At 42.0% G+C, this 18,487-nt stretch overlaps 1 protein-coding gene across 2 annotated transcripts; it reads right to left on the bottom strand.

Moving 5' to 3' along the window:
* Positions 1 to 1,009: 1,009 nt before the first annotated feature.
* Positions 1,010 to 8,772, bottom strand: elac1 (elaC ribonuclease Z 1). Of its 2 annotated transcripts, none has more exons than XM_073064086.1 (3): positions 8,566 to 8,772; positions 5,334 to 5,804; positions 1,010 to 2,574 (listed from the first exon to the last, which is right to left on the bottom strand). In XM_073064086.1, the coding sequence occupies exons 1-3, from the start codon at positions 8,720 to 8,722 to the stop codon at positions 2,081 to 2,083; spliced, it is 1,122 nt and encodes a 373-aa protein (XP_072920187.1). In that variant the 5' UTR covers positions 8,723 to 8,772; the 3' UTR covers positions 1,010 to 2,080. The 2 variants fall into 2 exon arrangements, with proteins under 2 accessions (XP_072920187.1, XP_072920188.1); XM_073064087.1 differs by lacking the exon at positions 8,566 to 8,772 and adding an exon at positions 7,214 to 8,043.
* Between the last annotated feature and the right edge of the window lie 9,715 nt (positions 8,773 to 18,487).

Raw genomic sequence — 18,487 nt, 5'->3', positions numbered from 1 at the left:
ATTTGATGGGCCAAATGGTCTAATTCTGATCCTATGTTTCATGGTCTTAAAGCAGTAAAGGTAGAACATTTCACAAGACTGAAGTGAACTATTTGATTTGCATTTCAAATGGCTCTTGCAATTTGGAATTTTCCATTCCTTCTTTTCCAGAAAGAGAAAAGCAGAGTACATCAAACTTCATTCCCTTTCTACCAGCATGAAGCTCGAATATTCATGATTACCTGCTCCTTGCCCTGGAGAATTCCAATGGTCTGAGTATTCACAGGTGCATATCACACCTAACCAAGCATAAATCATTCTGGCTAGAAAAAAAAATCAGCAAATTCTACATTGTCTAATTAATTAAATTTGGAGTTAAGGGATAAACCTACTCAAGGGGACAGGAGATTTGATAGAGGTATAGACAATTGAGGGGTATAGATAGGGTAAATGCAAGCAGGCTTTTTCCACTGAGGTTGGGTGAGATATTTAAGGGGAAACTGAGGGGCAACTTCTTCACTCACAGGGTGGTGAGTGTGTGGAACGAGCTGCCAGTGGCATGGGTCTAGACGATGAAAAATGGAGGCCACTGCCCGGGCTGACTGCTTACCCATTTTCCAAGGCTACGTTCGTGCCTGGCTGTCCTTGGTGGGATCACATGGTCACAATGGGAACAGTGGGGACTTCCAGAAGTGGTGGGTCTCCCGGGGTATTGACTGTTTATATTATAGACAGTAGTAACTGTATTTTGAGTATACTTACTGTCTTGTAAATATTGACTGTCTGTACCTTGTGCATATGTAATGTAAATAAACTTTTATAGTTCTGTAAAAAAAAATTAGCTGCCAGTGTAAGTGGTGGATGCTGGGTAAATTTCAATATTTAAGAGTAATTTCGATAGGTACATGGATAGGAGGATTATGGAAGGCTATGGTCTGGGTGCAGGTCAATGGGACTAGGGATATTAATAGTTCGTGTTTTGATACATGGGTTTCAACCCAAGAAAAAAACGGCTGAAGTCGCTCAGCACTTTCGTGCAAGAGTATTTATTTGGAGCGGCAAAAATCAAACTTACAAAAATATCAAAAAGAAAATTGCCAATATTTACAAAAAGCTATATAGCAGAAAACACAATTATAGCTGCATACTATGTCCAGTGTGAACTGCAGGCAGCTCAGTCTCTCTCTCCCCAGCTATTGAGGCGAACTGTCCTGTTTTTCAGCACTAGGACAATCTTTAATTACCCACAAAGTTAACTTATAACTACACATGAATTAGAATATGATGCACCCCACAACGTAATAAGTCATATTACAAAATAAACAGAAATATCTACCTTAATACATAAACAATATATACCTATTTACAAATCCCCATCCCATAATGTGTACGGCAGGAAAGACATCATAAAGCCAAAACCTTTATAAGAATATCCCAGGGGAAAGACATTGAACACTGAAGTGCGCACACACAACACAACAGTAAAATGTCATGGGTGTGTGTGTGTGTTTATCTATAAAAATGTGCTCTCTGTCACAGTTTGGTATGAACTAGATGGGTCGAAGGCCTGTTTCTGTGCTTAGTGTTCTATGACTAAGGCAAAGTTAACAGTGTGAGTCCACAGTAAAAGCAAGAACTTGCAACCCACTGCTCAGAAAATTTTCTAAACATAACCGTCCACATCACACAACCAGATGCAAGTAATGCAGATATTTCCTCTTCTATTTCTTGATCAGAAGCAGTTCCTGGGTGTCAACATCTCTGAGAATCTATCCTAGGCTCAACATATTGATGCTATTACAAGTAAGGCACAACAGCAGCTATATTTCATTAGAAGTTTTGAAGAAACTTGGTACCTCATCAAAGACTCACAAATTTCTACAGATGTTCCTTGGAGACCATTTTAACTGGTTGCATCAGCATCTGGTACATATCTGGTACCAGTGATATTAAACCTGATTCTGTTTCATCATCAAGTGTTAGCAGTTACCTCATTGCAACAGATGACATCATAAAAACCCTGAAAACCATTGCAAAATTAACTGCAGACACATTTTATTAATCCATCTGGTCACATTTTATATTCTGTCATTGAAGAGTTTCACTGTGTGGGGATTATTTGTTGCTTTGTCTTGTTCAAAGGGATTTCAATCACCATAAAATCTTCAGCCAATGTCACTTCCTGTCCTTTCAGTATCAGTTCAGCTTGATTCTTCAGTTCCATGATATCATCATCATCCCCTTCAGCAGCAAGGGCAGTAGGCTTGTACCTTTGACTGAAATGAGTAAGGATCAGCCGTTTAACTTTACATAATTTTGCAAATTCTGCAGCGGTTTTTGGCGTACAGTGTCCGCGTTCCTCAGCCTTGTCAGACTGATTATCGTTTAATGTGGCCTCATGCACCAGGACATCTGCGTCAGCACAAAGTTCTTTAGCCTTTTTGCCAACTGGTCTGGAGCAGTCTCCCAAAATGCATATTTTTCGACCCGGAATGGGAGTTTCCAGCACATCCACAGGATAAACAGTCACGCCACTGTTAAGAGTGATGGGCTGTCCATTTTTTAGTTTCCCATAGAGAGGTCCTGGCTGAATACCTAGATTATTCCATTAACAACATTTAGGGGAGGAAAAGAAAGCACAAGTTAAAAAAGTAAAAGGAAAAATAAAAAAGGCAAACATATCAAATTTTAAGCAACACACACAAAATGCTGGTGGAACTCAGTAGGTCAGGCAGCATCCATGGAAAAGAGTCCAGTCATATTTTAACTCAGCCATGGATGGTCCCAAACAAGAGAAAATCTGCAGTTGCTGGAAATCCAAGCAGCACACACAAAATGCTGGCAGGACTCCGAAGGGTTTCAGCCCCAAGCATCGACACTACTTTTTTCCAATAGACGCTGCCTTCCCTGCAGAGTTCCTCCAGTATTTTGTGTGAAGGACGGTCCCAAGCCCAGCTGTGAAAGGGGGAGGGTTGGGCATGGGGCTAGCAACCCCATCCCATAAAAACCCAGAGTTTCAGAAATGCCAACAGAAGCTCCAAGCCCTCATTCATGGAAGAGGAAGGATCTTCGCCCAGGACAAGACCCTGACCCGTCGGCTGCCTATGCCCCCATTGGGGGTGATGAGCTTTAAGTATGTATCATATTTTGTAAAACTAAGGAAATCTTTTTTTACTTATTTGCCTTCCCACAAGCAGTAGTACTTAAATAGCACTAAGCAGAATTTGAATTTTTGGACTTAGATAATTTTATAATGCAAATTTAAATGTCATAGCTTCAGAAGTAGATTAAGTGTGTTTCTAGCAGTTCGTGTTTATTCACACAATTTACTTTCCAAAATAACCTGCAAAGGTAATCAGATCATACGACATCGGAGCAGAATTTAACTTATTTCATAATATACTCTCTAACATTCTCTTTCTATCCTCCCCCTCCCAAAATTTAGTTTTCAGTCTTCAGGCTGGAATATGACTGCCCAAACCTAAATTAAAACCACATACAAAAATAAAGGTATTTGGCGAAAACGGTAGGGTAACATGGTAGTGTGGTGAATAGCACAACACTTTACAGTACCAGTAACCCAGGTTTAATTCCCTGAATGGAGGCGACCGAGGAGGTAAGTGTAACATTCCTGTCGCTTGCAGGGATATGTGCCAGAAAGAGATTAGAGGGAAAGGAGAAATGGATAACACCCAGTCTTCAGACTGCACTTGAAAAAAAAAATGGGCTGGAATGAGTAACTAGATTACAAAGAAAAATAATTCATCTTGCAGAGAAAGGTGACTCTAGATATTCAACACTAATACCAAGTCATTCATGGTCAATAAGGCCAGGAATGGCAACATAAAAAACAGGAAAATTAAAACCATGGAGGCTAAAATATTTTTCTAAAGTCTTTCCAAACATCTGTCTTAATGGAAGCAAATAGCAAGCACAAAAAATGTTAAGGTTACCTCATCTTCAACTGGCATTTTCAAACAGTGACTACAGCTCTAGATTCTCCACAGTAATGTTAGCCATCAGCCATTCCAATTATCTGTGGGCTGGTGTATATTGGATAGTTTACTTATGTTTATATATGGAAAAAATTGTTATTGTTTCATAAATTAGCTGAGGTAGTTTGTCTAAAACTAGTCACCACACTTCAAGAGAGCTCAGGCTATAAAGAAGATTAATTTGGATGTGGGTTCAATGGTTATCTTATGGATTTCAAGAGGAGGTTTTGATAAAGCAGAGATTAACAATTCCCTGCCTCTCGTGAATAGGCCAGAAGTAGAGGGGTAGGATTCAAAGTCATTTCGAAAAAGATGTACAGAATTATTTCTAATTATTGAAATCTGGAATGTTCTCCCCAATAGATTAGGTCCCACACCACCAGGTTCAGGAAGTTATTACCCTTCAACCATCAGGCTCCTGAACCAGCGTGGATAACTTCACTCACCTCAACACTGAAATGATTTCACAACCTGCGGACTCACTTTTAAGGTCTCTACAACTCATGTTCTCAGTATTATTTATTTACTTTTATTTGTATTTTGCAGCTTGCCTTATTTTGCACATTGGTTGTTTGTCAGTATTTCATTGATTCTATTATACTTCTTTATTCTACTGTGAATACTCTCAGGAAAAAGAACCTCAGGGTATTACAGGTGACACAGAAAGTACGTACTTTGATAATAAACTTACTTTGAATGTTAAGTACAAGATGATGAAAAGCAGAGTTGAGGCCAAAACCAAGAAAAGACACCATGTACAAAAGCTTTCAAAGAGATAAAAAAAATATGACTGGCTCAGTGGCCTTAACTACCCATGGGCACCATGGAAGCGTAGTAATTAGCGTGACACTATTACAGCTCAGGGTGTCAGAGTTTGGAGTTCAATTGCAACATCCTTTGTAAGGAACTTGTACATCCTTCCCATGAACGCTGGGTTTCCTCCGGATGCTCCGGTTTCCTCCCACATTCCAAAGGTACTGGTTTAATTGGTCATTGTAATTGCCCCGTGATTAGAGTAGGTTTAAATCAGGGATTGCTGGGCAGTACAGCTACTTGGGTCAGTAGAGTCCGTACTGCAATGGAAGGACACATAGATAGATAGATAAATAGTGTCAATGCCAGGACAAGTTAATTAAAGCAAATTTCTTTTTTTTAAAAATTATTCCTTCAGCTTTTAGAGTCTGATGGAGCCCCACTGTTTCTTTATCTTTGGGAGGGGAGAGAAGAGAGTATAATTTTGATCTAGTTCAACCTGTTGCATGAATTTTTAAGAACCTCTGAGTACATTATATTGCCAGTAGTTTAGAGGTTCTGCCAACTGAATCTGAAGAAATCTAACAATGCAGTAGACAAAATTACCCATATCTTTCAATTTCTGAGTCTGAAGTTTTCCTGGTCGTTCTTTCTCTTTGATTACAAACCCAAATGATGGTATGCGGTGAAAAAGCCTAAAGGCTTTTACAGAGAATTGTTCATGAGTCAAGAGATTATAACAGTCTTGCTGAGGGTCGAGGTGAATTGTTGTTCCTTGTAGTTCCTGTGGATGAAGCTGATCATCCACACTATGCATAGAGGGGGGCCTCCATTCCTCAGGAAAACATTGATCTTCTGTTGGAACCAGTTCATGGACTACATACGGAAAGACCAACTGAGAGTGTGAAAGGTGCATGCACATCCTCAGAAATTTCCTTAATCCAACCGGCCCATAAATTTCAACCGGCTGCTTGTTCAGAAGAGAACTACACTGGAGGCTCACTGTGCACAGCAGTCCAGGCAAACCAAACAAATGGTCACCATGGAGATGAGTAATGAAAACTTTTGAAATTTTACCTGAAAAAAAAGATTTATATATTATTTTTAAATTTGAGTCTTTAAAAAAGATTTCAAATTAGTATTTATTTTAACTTATTGCCGAACAGGAAAGTTAGTTTTTTAAATGGCATCTGAAAAAAAAAAGACGATTATTACATAATTTATATAATTTCTCATGTGTATGCTTAATTCAATTACTAGACAGAATGTGAGGTATTGCTTCTTCAACCTGAGAGTGGCCTCATCATGGCAGAAGAGGAGGCCAAGGATAAACATGTCAGAATTGGAAAGAGGATAAGAAATTAAATGATCAGCCAGCTTGAAATTCTGCATTTTGTGGATGGAGCAGAGGGGCTCAACAAAGCGGTTTCCCAATATATATCTCACCAACGTAGAGGTGGCCGCAACAGATTGGCAGGCGAATTATTCCTCATCTGGAAGGAATGTTAGGGTCCCTGAATGGACGTGAGAGAGGAGGTGAATGGGCGGGTGTAGCACTTCTTCCACTTGCAGGATTAAGTGCCAGGAAGGAGATTGGTAGAGAGGGATGAGTAGACGAAGGGAATCACGGAGGAAGTAATCCCTGCAGAAAGCGGAGGGGCGGGGAGGAGGTAAAGTTGCCTTTGAATCTGGTGGTGAGAGACTTCAGGTTTCTGTACCTCCTGCCCAATGCTAGATGTAAGTAGTAGTTGATCAATTCTTAATTAGTCGGGGCATGAAGGAATATAGGAAGAAAGCAGTAAATTGGGGTTGAGAGGGAAATGGATTAGCCATGATGAAATTGCAGAGTAGACTCGATGGGCCAAATGGTCTAATTCTGCTCCTATATCTTATGGTCTTAAAATGGCATGGTCCAGATGGTGGGGTCCTTTGATAATAGATGTTGTCCTCTTGAAGCAATAGAATCAAAATCAGGTTTGTTATAACTGGATTATATGATGTGAAACTTGTTGTTTTGCAGCAACAGTACAGTGCAAAGTGATAAAATTACTATAAACTGCAGCATAAATATATGGAGCAAAAAAAATTAAGGTATTCATAGGTTCAAGGACAGTTCAGAAATCTGATAGCCGAGGAGAAAAATCTTGGATGGCAACAAGGAGGCGTACAGGAGTGAGCCAGACTGGCAACAACAACGTTGCACACAATGTCAGCAAGAATTGATTGTGGACTTCAGGAAGGGAAAGTTCTGCGAACACACACCAGTGGAAAGGGCGAGCATCTTCCAAGTTCCTGGGTATCGGCTTTTCCGAGGATCTGCCCTGGGCCCAAATTATTGATGCAATTACAAAAGTGGGCAGTTCAACTTCATTAGGAGTTTGACATGTGGTAAGTCACCAGACATTCAAATTTCTACAGATGTACTCTGCCAAACAACAAATTCCACATCATGCAAGACAGTGATAATGAACCTGTTTATGAAGTACTTGTGGTGGAGGTCATTCTGCCTGTCAGCATCCACACTTGCATGCAGAGGATTGTAGACACAGCCAGCAACATCACAGGCGCAAATCACCCCACCATCGAGAACACCCCCAAAAGGCAAAGTCACAAGAAAAACTATCCATTATTAAGGACACTCATTTTCCGGGACATGCCCTCTTCTCTGTTATCATCAAGGAGGTGGTACAGGAGCCTGAAGACCCATCATCAACAAATCAAGAACAGCTTCAGCGCCTCCATTCCCCTACCTCATCTCTCCCTCCATCCCCGACTGCCTCCCCTCGTCTCTCCCTCCACCTCCCACTCATCTTCTGCACCTCCTCTCCCAACCACTCCCTCCCCTTCTCTCTCCTCTGTGAATAAAGGGAGCCTTTTCTGATTGGCTGCTGGTGACTAGTGGTGTTCCACAGGGGTCTGCATTGGCATTGCTTCTTTTAAGGTGTCAATGAAATTGCAGATGATACATAGATAGATGGAGGGACAGGTAGTCTGCAGGACCTAAACAGAACAGGAAAATGGGCAAAGGAATGGCAGATAGAAGGCAGTGTAGGAAAGCATGGTCATGCCCTGTGGGAGAAGAAATAAAGGCAGACACTATTTTCTAAGTAGGAAAAAAATTCAATAATCACAAGTGCAAAGGAACTTGGGAGTCCTCTTTTTCCTAAAGGTTAACTTGCAGCTTAAGTCGGTGGCAAGAAAGGCAAATGCAATGTTAGCATTCATTTTGAAAGGGCAAGGATGTAATGCTGAGGCTTTACAAGACATTGGTCAGTATTGTGAGCAGCTTTAGGCCCTTATCTTAGAAAGGGTTTGCTGAGGGGTCCAGAGGAAGCTCACAAGAATGATTCCAGGAATGAGGAGCGTTTGATGGCTCTGTGCCTGTACATACCGGAGTCCAGAAGAGTGGGGGGGGGGGGGGGGGAAGGATATCTCATTGAAACCTATGGAATTTTGAATGTTCTAGATAGAGTAGATGTTTCTTATACTGGGCGAGTCTAGGACCAGAGGGGTCAGATCAGAGATGAGGATTTCTTTAGCCAGAGAGTGGTAAATCAGTGGAATTAATTGCCACAGACGGCTGAGGCCAGGTCATTGAGATTATTTAAAGCGCTGGCTGCTAGTTTCTTGTTTAGTCAAGGCGTCAAAGGTTCCGGGGAGTAGGTAGGAGAATGGGGATGAGAGGGCTAATGATGGAATGCCGGAGCAACTCGATGGGCCGAATGGCCTATGTCTTATGGCCATCCTCCCCTTTTCTCTCCTTCCATGCGCGCTTTTTCCGTCGGATTCTGAGGGAGGCAGCAGCCGGCTGACCGGCCGCTTGGTCGGGGAGCCTCACCTGCTCTCAGGTGGCTCCGCATCAGCTGGGTCTGCGTGCCCTCGCCGCAGTCGAAAAGCCAGCACTCCCCCTCGTAGCGCAGCACCACGGCCGAGGCCCCGCGGCTCGGCGACGGATAGGCCGAACCAGTGCCCAGGAAAGTCAGCTCCACCGACATGACGACAGCGGCAATTCAAGCCCGTTCTCATAGAGCAAGCGGCTCGACACTCGCACATGCGCACTGTACCCCCCAATCGACCCCCTTCACCGTTCCCGCTCCGGTATTGGCTCAGATCACCACGTGACCCCATCAATCAAAGACGGCGGAAAATACAAACCTGCAGATACCGGAATCGTGAAATCAAATACAAATACTTTATTGTCACCAAACTATTCATACTAGAGCGTACAATCATCACCGTGATATTTGTTTCTGCGCTTCGCGCTCAAATAAATTCAAACCCCGATGATCGGATGCATTGGGGTAGCAGACTCTCAGAGCTGTCGTATGTTATGAATTCCCAAATCACTATAATAATGCCTCACAATTATAATGGATTTCTCCTGCGAACTGCTGAGCTTCAGGCAACTACAGACGTCAGTAAGACACATTAGAAAAACAATAGATTCTGCAGATCAACACACACGAAATGCTGGAGGAGCTCAGCAGGTCAGGCAGCATCTATGGAAACGAGTAAACAGTCGGCGTTTCGGGCTGAGACCCTCCATCAGATGTTCTGCAGATGATGGAAATCTTAAGCAGAGAGTACAGAGGAGGTTCACGAGGATGATTCCGGGAATGATGGGGTTAATATAGGAGGCGCGTTTGGCAGTTTGGGGCCTGTACTCACTAGAATTTGGAAGAATGCAGGGGGATCTCATTGAAACCTACCAAATATTGAAAGAAAGCTATAGGATGGATGTGGAGAGGATGTATCCTATGGTGATGGTATCCAGAACTAGAGGGCACAGCCTCAAAATTGAGGGACAACCTTTTAGAACAGAGGTAAGGAGGATTTTTTTTTGGCCAGAGTAGTGAACCTGTGGAATGCTCTGCCATAGACTGCAACAGAGGCCAAGTCAAACCAAGGTAGACCTCAGTTTGTGGCAAGTACTCGTACCACTGGACCAAGACATCCAAGGTCAAGAAAGTGGAAGTGTCCCAGTTCAATGGCTTTTCTACTTTAAAAATTCTTCCACACAGGTCTCCTGTCACTGTTGGAAACGACAGAATGTTGCCCAATGTCTGGACCCTCTTCTCCTGATCACCAGCAAACCAGCATTCCTTCAGCATTTTGTGTGTGTGTGTGTTGCTCAGATTTCCAGCATCTGCATTTTTTCCTCTTGTTTGCCATAAATCATAGGAGCAGAATTGGGCCATTTGGTCTATTGTCTGGTCCACCATTCAATCATGGCTGATCCTTTCCCCTCCTTTTCAACCCTATTCCACGGCCTTCTCGCCATAACCTTTGATGCCACGTCCAATCAAGAACCTATCAGTTTCTTAAATATACCCAGCGACCTGGCCTCCACAGCTGCCTGTGGCAACAAATTCCACAGATTCACCACCCTCTGGCTAAAGAATTTTTTCCGCATCTGGCTAGCAGGCCTTTTAAAAATTCTGCCTCCTTTTTTTTGGTCATTAAATTATATTTGCTTCCTTCCAATCTACTATTCTCCAATGCAGGTGCTGTGACTGACAGAAACTGAGCTACACAGAAGATGTAACTGGGAAACAAAATAGTCTTTATTCACACAGCAGACCACAGAGAGTGTCCAGGAGAATCTACTCTCCTGACACATCGCTTCCTTCAATACAATGATTACAAGAGATGGTTAACTACAGCTTCAATTACTATAATCACCTACTTAATTGTAACTATTTCAAAGATTCAAAGTACATTTATTATCAAAATATGTATGTAGTACACAACCCTGAGTTTCATCATGAAGCAAAGAAAACCATGGAATTACATAAACACAAGAGCAATGCTGGAGGGCCAGACACCCAAAATATATCCTTTTGTTGAGGGATTGCAACATGAATATTTATTAATCATAGGGTTAATAACAAAACAGATCAGTTTGAATTGTGTATTAAGTAGCAAGTAGCACCTTTAACAATGTGTTAATAGCAGGAAAGTCCATCTATTGTCTTCCCCTATGTAGTTTCAATGGGATCACCCACAATATTGGTTTTACTAGCCACTAGGTATCAATTGGAAGTCAGATTGTACAGGGTTTTTTTTTCTGAATGGTTCTCACTTTAATTCAACTATAATTATTTCATCTATAATTTTATAAACCCAACACTAAGGAGGTCTGGGAAGTCAAACCCAATACATTCACAGACTCTATAACAATCTCTTACACTGTAACATACACAAAGTGCTGGAGGGTCTCAGTAGATCAGACAGCATCTATGGAAATAAATAAAAAGACAAGATTTTGGGCCGAGATCCTTCGTCAGGGCTGGAAAGGTAAGGAGGCAGAATAAGAATGTGGGGGGAGGAAGTGAAGGAGTACAGGCTGACAGGTGATAGATGAAGCCAAGTGAGGGGGAAAGTAGCTGGATGAGGTGATGGGCAGAAAAGGTAAAGAGCCGAGAAAGGAGGAATCTGAGCGTGGACCATGGTCAATGAATTTATTGTCTTTTGGCTCAATTAATTTCTCCAGAACTACAATTTTTACTTCAGCTCCACAGTCCTATTAAAATTCATTTGAATGTACCACAATTCAAAAATGATACTTTTCATAATATTCAAATATTTTATTCAGTAATAAACAAATACAAACAAAAGCTATAAACAACAGATGGATCTTCAGTATATCAGCTGTTACAGTTGATATTAAGATTACAGGACACTACGGAATGATTCTTCACTTTAGGCTAGATGTTGTTATTTGGAGTGACAGAAAATAATTCCAAATAGTTAATACTAAAATCAAAAAAACTTTAACCACAACATTAATATTGCCTTCAGTGCAAAGGTACTTAATGTTATTTTCTCAGAATCACTGATTTAAGGTTAACTTTCTTTCTATTTGTGTAGTATCTTAAAATAAGATCGTAAGACTTAGGCAACACACACAAAATGCTGGAGGAACTCAGCAAACCAGCATTCCTTCAGCATTTTGTGTGTGTGTGTGTGTTGCTCAGATTTCCAGCATCTGCATTTTTTCCTCTTGTTTGCCATAAATCATAGGAGCAGAATTGGGCCATTTGGTCTATTGTCTGGTCCACCATTCAATCATGGCTGATCCTTTCCCCCCCCTTTTCAACCCTATTCCACGGCTTTCTCGCCATAACCTTTGATGCCACATCCAATCAAGAACCTATCAGTTTCTTAAATATACCCAGCGACCTGGCCTCCACAGCTGCCTGTGGCAACAAATTCCACAGATTCACCACCCTCTGGCTAAAGAATTTTTTCCGCATCTGTTTTAAATAAATGTCCCACTTGTCCTAGACTCCCCACCATGGGAAATGTCCTTTCTACATCTGCTCTGTCTCAGCCTTTTAACATTCAAGACGCTTCAATGAGTCCCCCCCTCATCTTTCTAAATTCCAGTGAGTATAGACCCAGAGCCATCAAATGTTCCTCATATGATAACCCTTTCATTCCCAGAATCATCATTGTGAACTGCCTCGGATCTTCTCCAATGCCAGGACATCTTTTCATAGATGAAGAGCCCAAAATTGTACACAGTGCCTTATAAAGCCTCAGCATCACATCTCAGCTCGTATTGAGACCTCTTGAAATGAATGCTAACATTGCATTTGCCTTCCTCACCACCGACTCAAGCTGCAAGTTAACCTTCAGGGTGTTCTGCACAAGGACTCCCAAGTCCCTTTGCATCTCAGATTCCTGGATTTTCTCCCCATTTAGAAAATAGTCTGCATATTTATTTCTACTACGAAAGTGCATGACCTTGCAATTTCCAACATTGTATTTCATTTGCCACATTCTTGCCCATTCTCCTAATCTGTCTAAGTTCTTCTGCATACTACCCATTTCCTCAACACAACCTGCCTCTCCACCATTCTTTATATCATTAGCAAACTTGGTAGCGAAGCCTTCTATTCTAAATCATTGATATACAGCATAAAAAGCAGTCCCAACACAGAACCCTGCAAAACAACACTACTCACTGGCAGTCAACCAGGAAAGGATCCTTTTATTCCTCATTGCCGCCTCCTACCAATCATCCAATGCACTAACCATGTTAGTAACTTTCCTGTAATAACATGGGCTTAAAACTTGGTAAGCAGCCTCGTGTGGCACCTTGTCAAAGGCCTTCTGAAAGTCCAAATATACAACATCCACTACATCTCCTTTATCTATCCTACTTGAAATCTCCTCAAAGAATTCCAACAGGTTCATCAAGCAGGACTTTCCCTTAAGGAAACAATGCTGACTTTGTCCTAAAAAACTGGATGAACTCAGCAGGTCGGGCAGCATCCGTTGAAAGGAGCTGTCAACGTTTCGGGTTGAAACCCTTCGTCAGGACTAAAGAAGGAGGGGGCAGGGGCCCTATAAAGAAGGTGGGAAGAGGGTGGAAAACCAATTGGAAAACCAATCAATATGCTCTCACCCGCATCTCCTCCATTTCCCGCACTTCAGCCCTCACCCCATCCTCCCGTCACCACAACAGGGACCGTGTCCCCCTTGTCCTCACCTATCACCCCACCAGCCTCCAGATCCAGCATATTATCCTCCGCAACTTCTGCCACCTTCAACAGGACCCCACCACTAAGGACATCTTTCCCTCTCTACCCCTCTCCGCTTTTCGCAGGGATCGTTCCCTCCACAACTGCCTGGTCCACACGTCCCTCCCCACAGATCTCCCACCTGGCACTTATCCCTGCAAGCGTAAGTGCTACACCTGTCCTTACACCTCATCTCTTATCACCATTCAGGGCCCCAAACAGTCCTTCCAGGTGAGGCAACACTTCATTTGTGAGTCTGTTGGGGTAATCTATTGCATCCGGTGCTCCCGTTGCGGCCTCCTCTACATCAACGAGATCCGACGCAGATTGGGGGGACCGCTTCGTCGAGCACCTACACTCCGTTCGCCACAACAGACAGGACCTCCCCGTTGCCACTCACTTCAACTCTCCCTCTCATTCCCATTTGGATATGTCCATACATGGCCTCCTCTATTGCCTTGATGAGGCCAAACTTCGGTTGGAGGAACAACATCTCATATACCATCTGGGTAGTCTCCAGCCCCTTGGTATGAACATCGAATTCTCCAACTTCCGGTAATTCCCTCCCTCTCCCTTCCCCATCCCACCTCTACTCTGTCTCCTCTTCTAGCTGCCTATCACCTCTCATGACTCTGCCTTCTTCTACTACCCATAGTGCTTTCCCCTTAGGTTCCTTCTTCACCTTTCCTATCACCTCCCTGCTTTGCCTCCTCCACCCCTTGATCTTTCCCCTGATTGGTTTTCCACCCTCTCCCCACCTTAGTTATAGGGCCCCTGCCCCCTCCTTCTTTAGTCCTGACGAAGGGTTTCGACCCGAAACGTTGACTGCTCCTTTCAACAGATGCTGCCCGACCTGCTGAGTTCATCCAGCTTTTTTGTACGTCTTGATTTGTGCACAGCATCTGCAGTGCACTTTGTGTTTACTGACTTTGTTCTATCTTGTCCTCTGTCAGTAAGTACTCCATAACCTCACCCTTAACAATTGACTCCAATATCTTCCCAACCACTGAGGTCAGGATAACTGGTCTATAATTTCCTTTCTGCTGCCCTCCTCCTTTCTTAAAGAGTGGAGTGATATTTGCAGTTGTCCAGTCCTCTGGCACCATACCAGAGTCAAACGAATTTTGAAAGATCATTGATAATGCCTCCATAATCTCTAAAGCTACCTCTTTCAGAACCCTAGAGTGCAGTTCATCTGGTCCAGGTGACTTATGTCTTTCAGCTTTTTGAACACTTTTTACCTTGTAATAGTAACTGCACTCATTTCTCTTCTTTCATACGCTACAACACCTGGCACACTGCTAGTGTCTTCCACAGTGAAGATTGTTGCAAAATACTCATTTAGTTCATAAATGCCTGAATATGCATTTTAATGGGTTACACAAAAAGTCTTGAAAGTAAACGACAAGTTATTATGAGAGAGAACTGAATGAAAAGCATTTTAAACAAGTGTCTTAAAGACAGAAGGTAGAAAGATGATGACATAAGAATGGAGTTTATCAGCTACCAGCAAAGGAGTAATTAAAATGGGGTGTGAAAGAGAAAATATATCAAAGGATTTATGGGCTAGAGGTAATTACAAAAACAAGGGGCAAGGCCAAAGAATAACTTGAAGCAAAAACTAATATTTTAAGATGAAGGTATTGTTCAAACAGTCTTCATAAGGTAGACAAATAACACAGACAACATTCTGGAGGTACACATTTTGTGTGTCTTGCTCACGGTTTCCAGCATTTGCAGAATCTCTTTTGTGGACTAGTTAACACATTTTGATACAAGTTTTCAACAAACTTGACTATGGAGAGCAGAATAATGGAATCTCCCAGAAGTGCATTTGTTGGAATAGTTAAGTCTAGATTCAATAAATATACTCATGGTGATTCCATAAAAGATAAATGGAATTGGCTAATGGAAAGATACTGCATCAATGATAGTGAAGATATAAGGATCATGGATGTCACATATGAACATTATAGTTCAGCCACAGTGTTACTTCAGGAATGAAGCTTATAGTTACAGAATTTTCATGTAGTATTGCTGGTTGACTCATTTAGAACAGAAAAGTTGCTCAATATGTTACTCTGACTACAGCTGGGAAAAGAGGAACTAAACATAGTCAAACTAAATGAAAGGCAGTGGGCAAGAGTTGGTCAGCAGTTCATGGAAGGAAGGGTAGCTCATCAAAGTGGCTGATGGACAGGCTGTCATTAATAAATTATAACAATGGGTAATTTTAATCCTGTGTCAGAGGCAGAAACTGGATGGGAGAGATTCTTAAATGAAGTGCCCAAAGCTTCCAAAGAAGAATTCCAGGAGAAACATACAATATGCCCAAGACATTCTGCAGATGCTGGAAATCCAGTGCAACACACACAAAATGCTGGAAGAACTCAGCAGTTCAGGCAGCATCTATGGAAATGAAAAAACAGTCGATGCTTCAGGCTGAGATCCTGCACAAATGAGGTTACAGCAGACTCACTAATTTGAAACAACACACAAGAAAACAGAAGCAGAAGTAGACTATAAGGCCCCTGAAGCCTGGCCTGCTACTTAATATGATCATGGTCAATATGTGCTGGTGACAACTCCATTTCTCCATGTCAGTTTATTCTTCAATCTATTAAATTTTTTTCTATCTCTACTTTCAATTGTTCCAATAATCAAGCTTCCCCCACCTGTCAGGGCAGAGAACTCCAGAGATTCACCACCCTCAGCAAGGAGAAATTTCTACATACCACAGTTTTAAATGACTTGTCTCTTATCTTATAGTTATGCCCCTTTGTTTCATGTGAAAACATCCACCCTGTCAAGTTCCCTTTGGACCTTCTATCTGAAAAAGGTTGCCCTCTTATTCATGTAAGCCCCAAGGAATATCAGCCCAAACTATTTGATCTTTCCAGGTAGGGCAACTCTCTCATCCCAAGAATTAGCCTGGTCAACCTGTTATGCACTGCCTCCAATGCTAAATGGTCAAAGAAATTGGGCAAATTTGTCAAATGTGATTTACCTTTCATAAAAACACACTAGGTTTAATTCTAATGCCACAAATCTTGCTACATATCAGCACCAATGACATAGGCAGGAAATCGGAGGAGGTCCTGAAGAGAGAATTGAGGGAGTTCAGTAGAAAGCTGAAAAGCAGGACCTCCAGGGTAGACATCTCTAGATTTCTGCCTGTGTCGCACACCAATTAAGTTAAGAATAGGATGATTTGACAGATGAACACAGGGCTGAGGAAATGGTGCAGGGGACAGGGCTTCAGATTTCGGGATCATTGGGATCTCTATCTATTTATTTTATTTAGCGATACAGTGCAGAGTAGACTCTTCTGGCCTATCGAGCCGCATCACTCAGTAAACTCCTACAACCCTGATTAACCCTAACATAATCACGGGACAATTTACAACGACCAATTAACCTACTAACCAGTAGGTCTTTGGACTGTGGGAGGAAACTGGAGCACCCGGGGAAAACCCATTCATTGCACATGGAGAATGCACTAAGTCTTTTCAGAATGGCACCAGAATTGAACTCCAAACTCAGGAATGCTCCGAGCTGTAATAGTCATGCTAACCGCTACACTACAATGGCGCCCTACTCTAATGGGAAAGGTATGACCTGTACATTTCTCCTGAACCCAAGGGAGACCAATATCCTTGCTGGCAGGTTTGCAAGAGCTGTTTAGCAGGGAGATGGGAACCAGAATGCAAGGCTTGAGGACGGGGCAGATGGTATACATCTAGATGCAGTGTGCAGTGAGACTATCAGGAAGGATAGGCAGATGACAGAGCAAAACTGCAGTCAGTGGGATGAGTTGCAGTGTAACATAGGGCTAACATCTAAGAGGGTGATGAATACAGGACTGAAGGTGTTATATTTGAAAGGACATAGGTATAAATAAGGTAACAGAGTTAGAGATTGGTAGGTATAATGTTATGGGCATCACTGAGTCATGGCTGAAAGACCATAGTTGAGAGTTTAACTTCCAAGGATATACATTGTATTGAAAGGACAGGAAGGTAGGCAGAGATGATGGCTTGACTCCATTAGTAAAAATTAAATCAAATCCTTAGATAACACAGGATAGGAAGATGCATAATCTTTGTGTGTAAAGATAAGAAACTGTAATGGTTAAAAGACTCTGATGAGAGTTATATACAGGCCTCCGAACAGTAGCCAGGATGTGAGCTACAAATTACAACAGTAGATAGAAAATACATGTTAAAAGGGCAATATTACAATCATGATCTGGGGGGGGGGGGGGGGAATGGATTTCAATATACAGGAAGATTGGTCAAATCAGGTTGGTGCTGATTTTCGATCCCAATGGAGAGAATTTGTGGAATGCCTACAGTATGGCTTTTTAAGAGCTGCTTGTGGTTGTTTCCACTAGGGAAAGTTATTCTGGATTGGATGTTGTGTATTTAACCCGATAAGATTAGGGAGCTTAAGGTAAAAGAACCCTTAGGATGAAGGTCTTGACCTGGAATGTTTACTGTTTATTCATTTCCATAGATGTTGCTTGACCTGCTATGTTCCCCCTGCACTTTGTGTGTGTCCCTAAAGCTTAATTGGATACATTTCTTGCATAATTCATCAACCTTCATGTGTTATAGTAAAATTCTGATAACCTGGCATGTTTGGGACTTATTGTGTGCTGGACTGTTGGAATTGCATTCATACACTTAGAAGTTTTAAGATGTTACACAGTATTTAATAAAATTTTCAAGCAAGAGCAGGAAGTTGCAGAGGGTTGTAAACCCAGCCATCCATATCATGGGCACTAGCCTCCCCAGCATTCAGGACATCATCAAAATGTGATGCCTCAAAAAAAAAAAGTGGCATCCATTAATAAGGGCCAGCCCCCCCAACCCCCCCCCCCCCCCCCATCACCCAGGCCAAGCCCTCTTCTCATTGCTTCCATCAAGGTGGTGGTACAGGAGCCTGAAGACACATACTCAACATTTTAGGAACAGCTTTTTCCACATTGCCATCAGATTTCTGAATGGCTAATGAACCCATGAACACTTCCTTACCATTTTTCCACTATTTAACTTTATAAAATATTTTTATTGTAATTTATAGTATTTTTATGTATTGTACTAACCTGCTGCAAAACAACGAATTTCACAATCTGTCAGAGATAATAAACCTGATATTAAACTGGCATCTCAATATCTATTGGAATTTTAAAATAATCTGACAGCAGATCATCAGCATTTTACCCATTTC

Source organism: Hemitrygon akajei, chromosome 13 (assembly GCF_048418815.1).
Source record: "Hemitrygon akajei chromosome 13, sHemAka1.3, whole genome shotgun sequence".
Classification (NCBI taxonomy): Eukaryota; Metazoa; Chordata; class Chondrichthyes; order Myliobatiformes; family Dasyatidae; genus Hemitrygon; species Hemitrygon akajei.
Note: the sequence above shows the minus strand (reverse complement) of the source record. Positions and strands in the feature narration are given on the sequence as shown.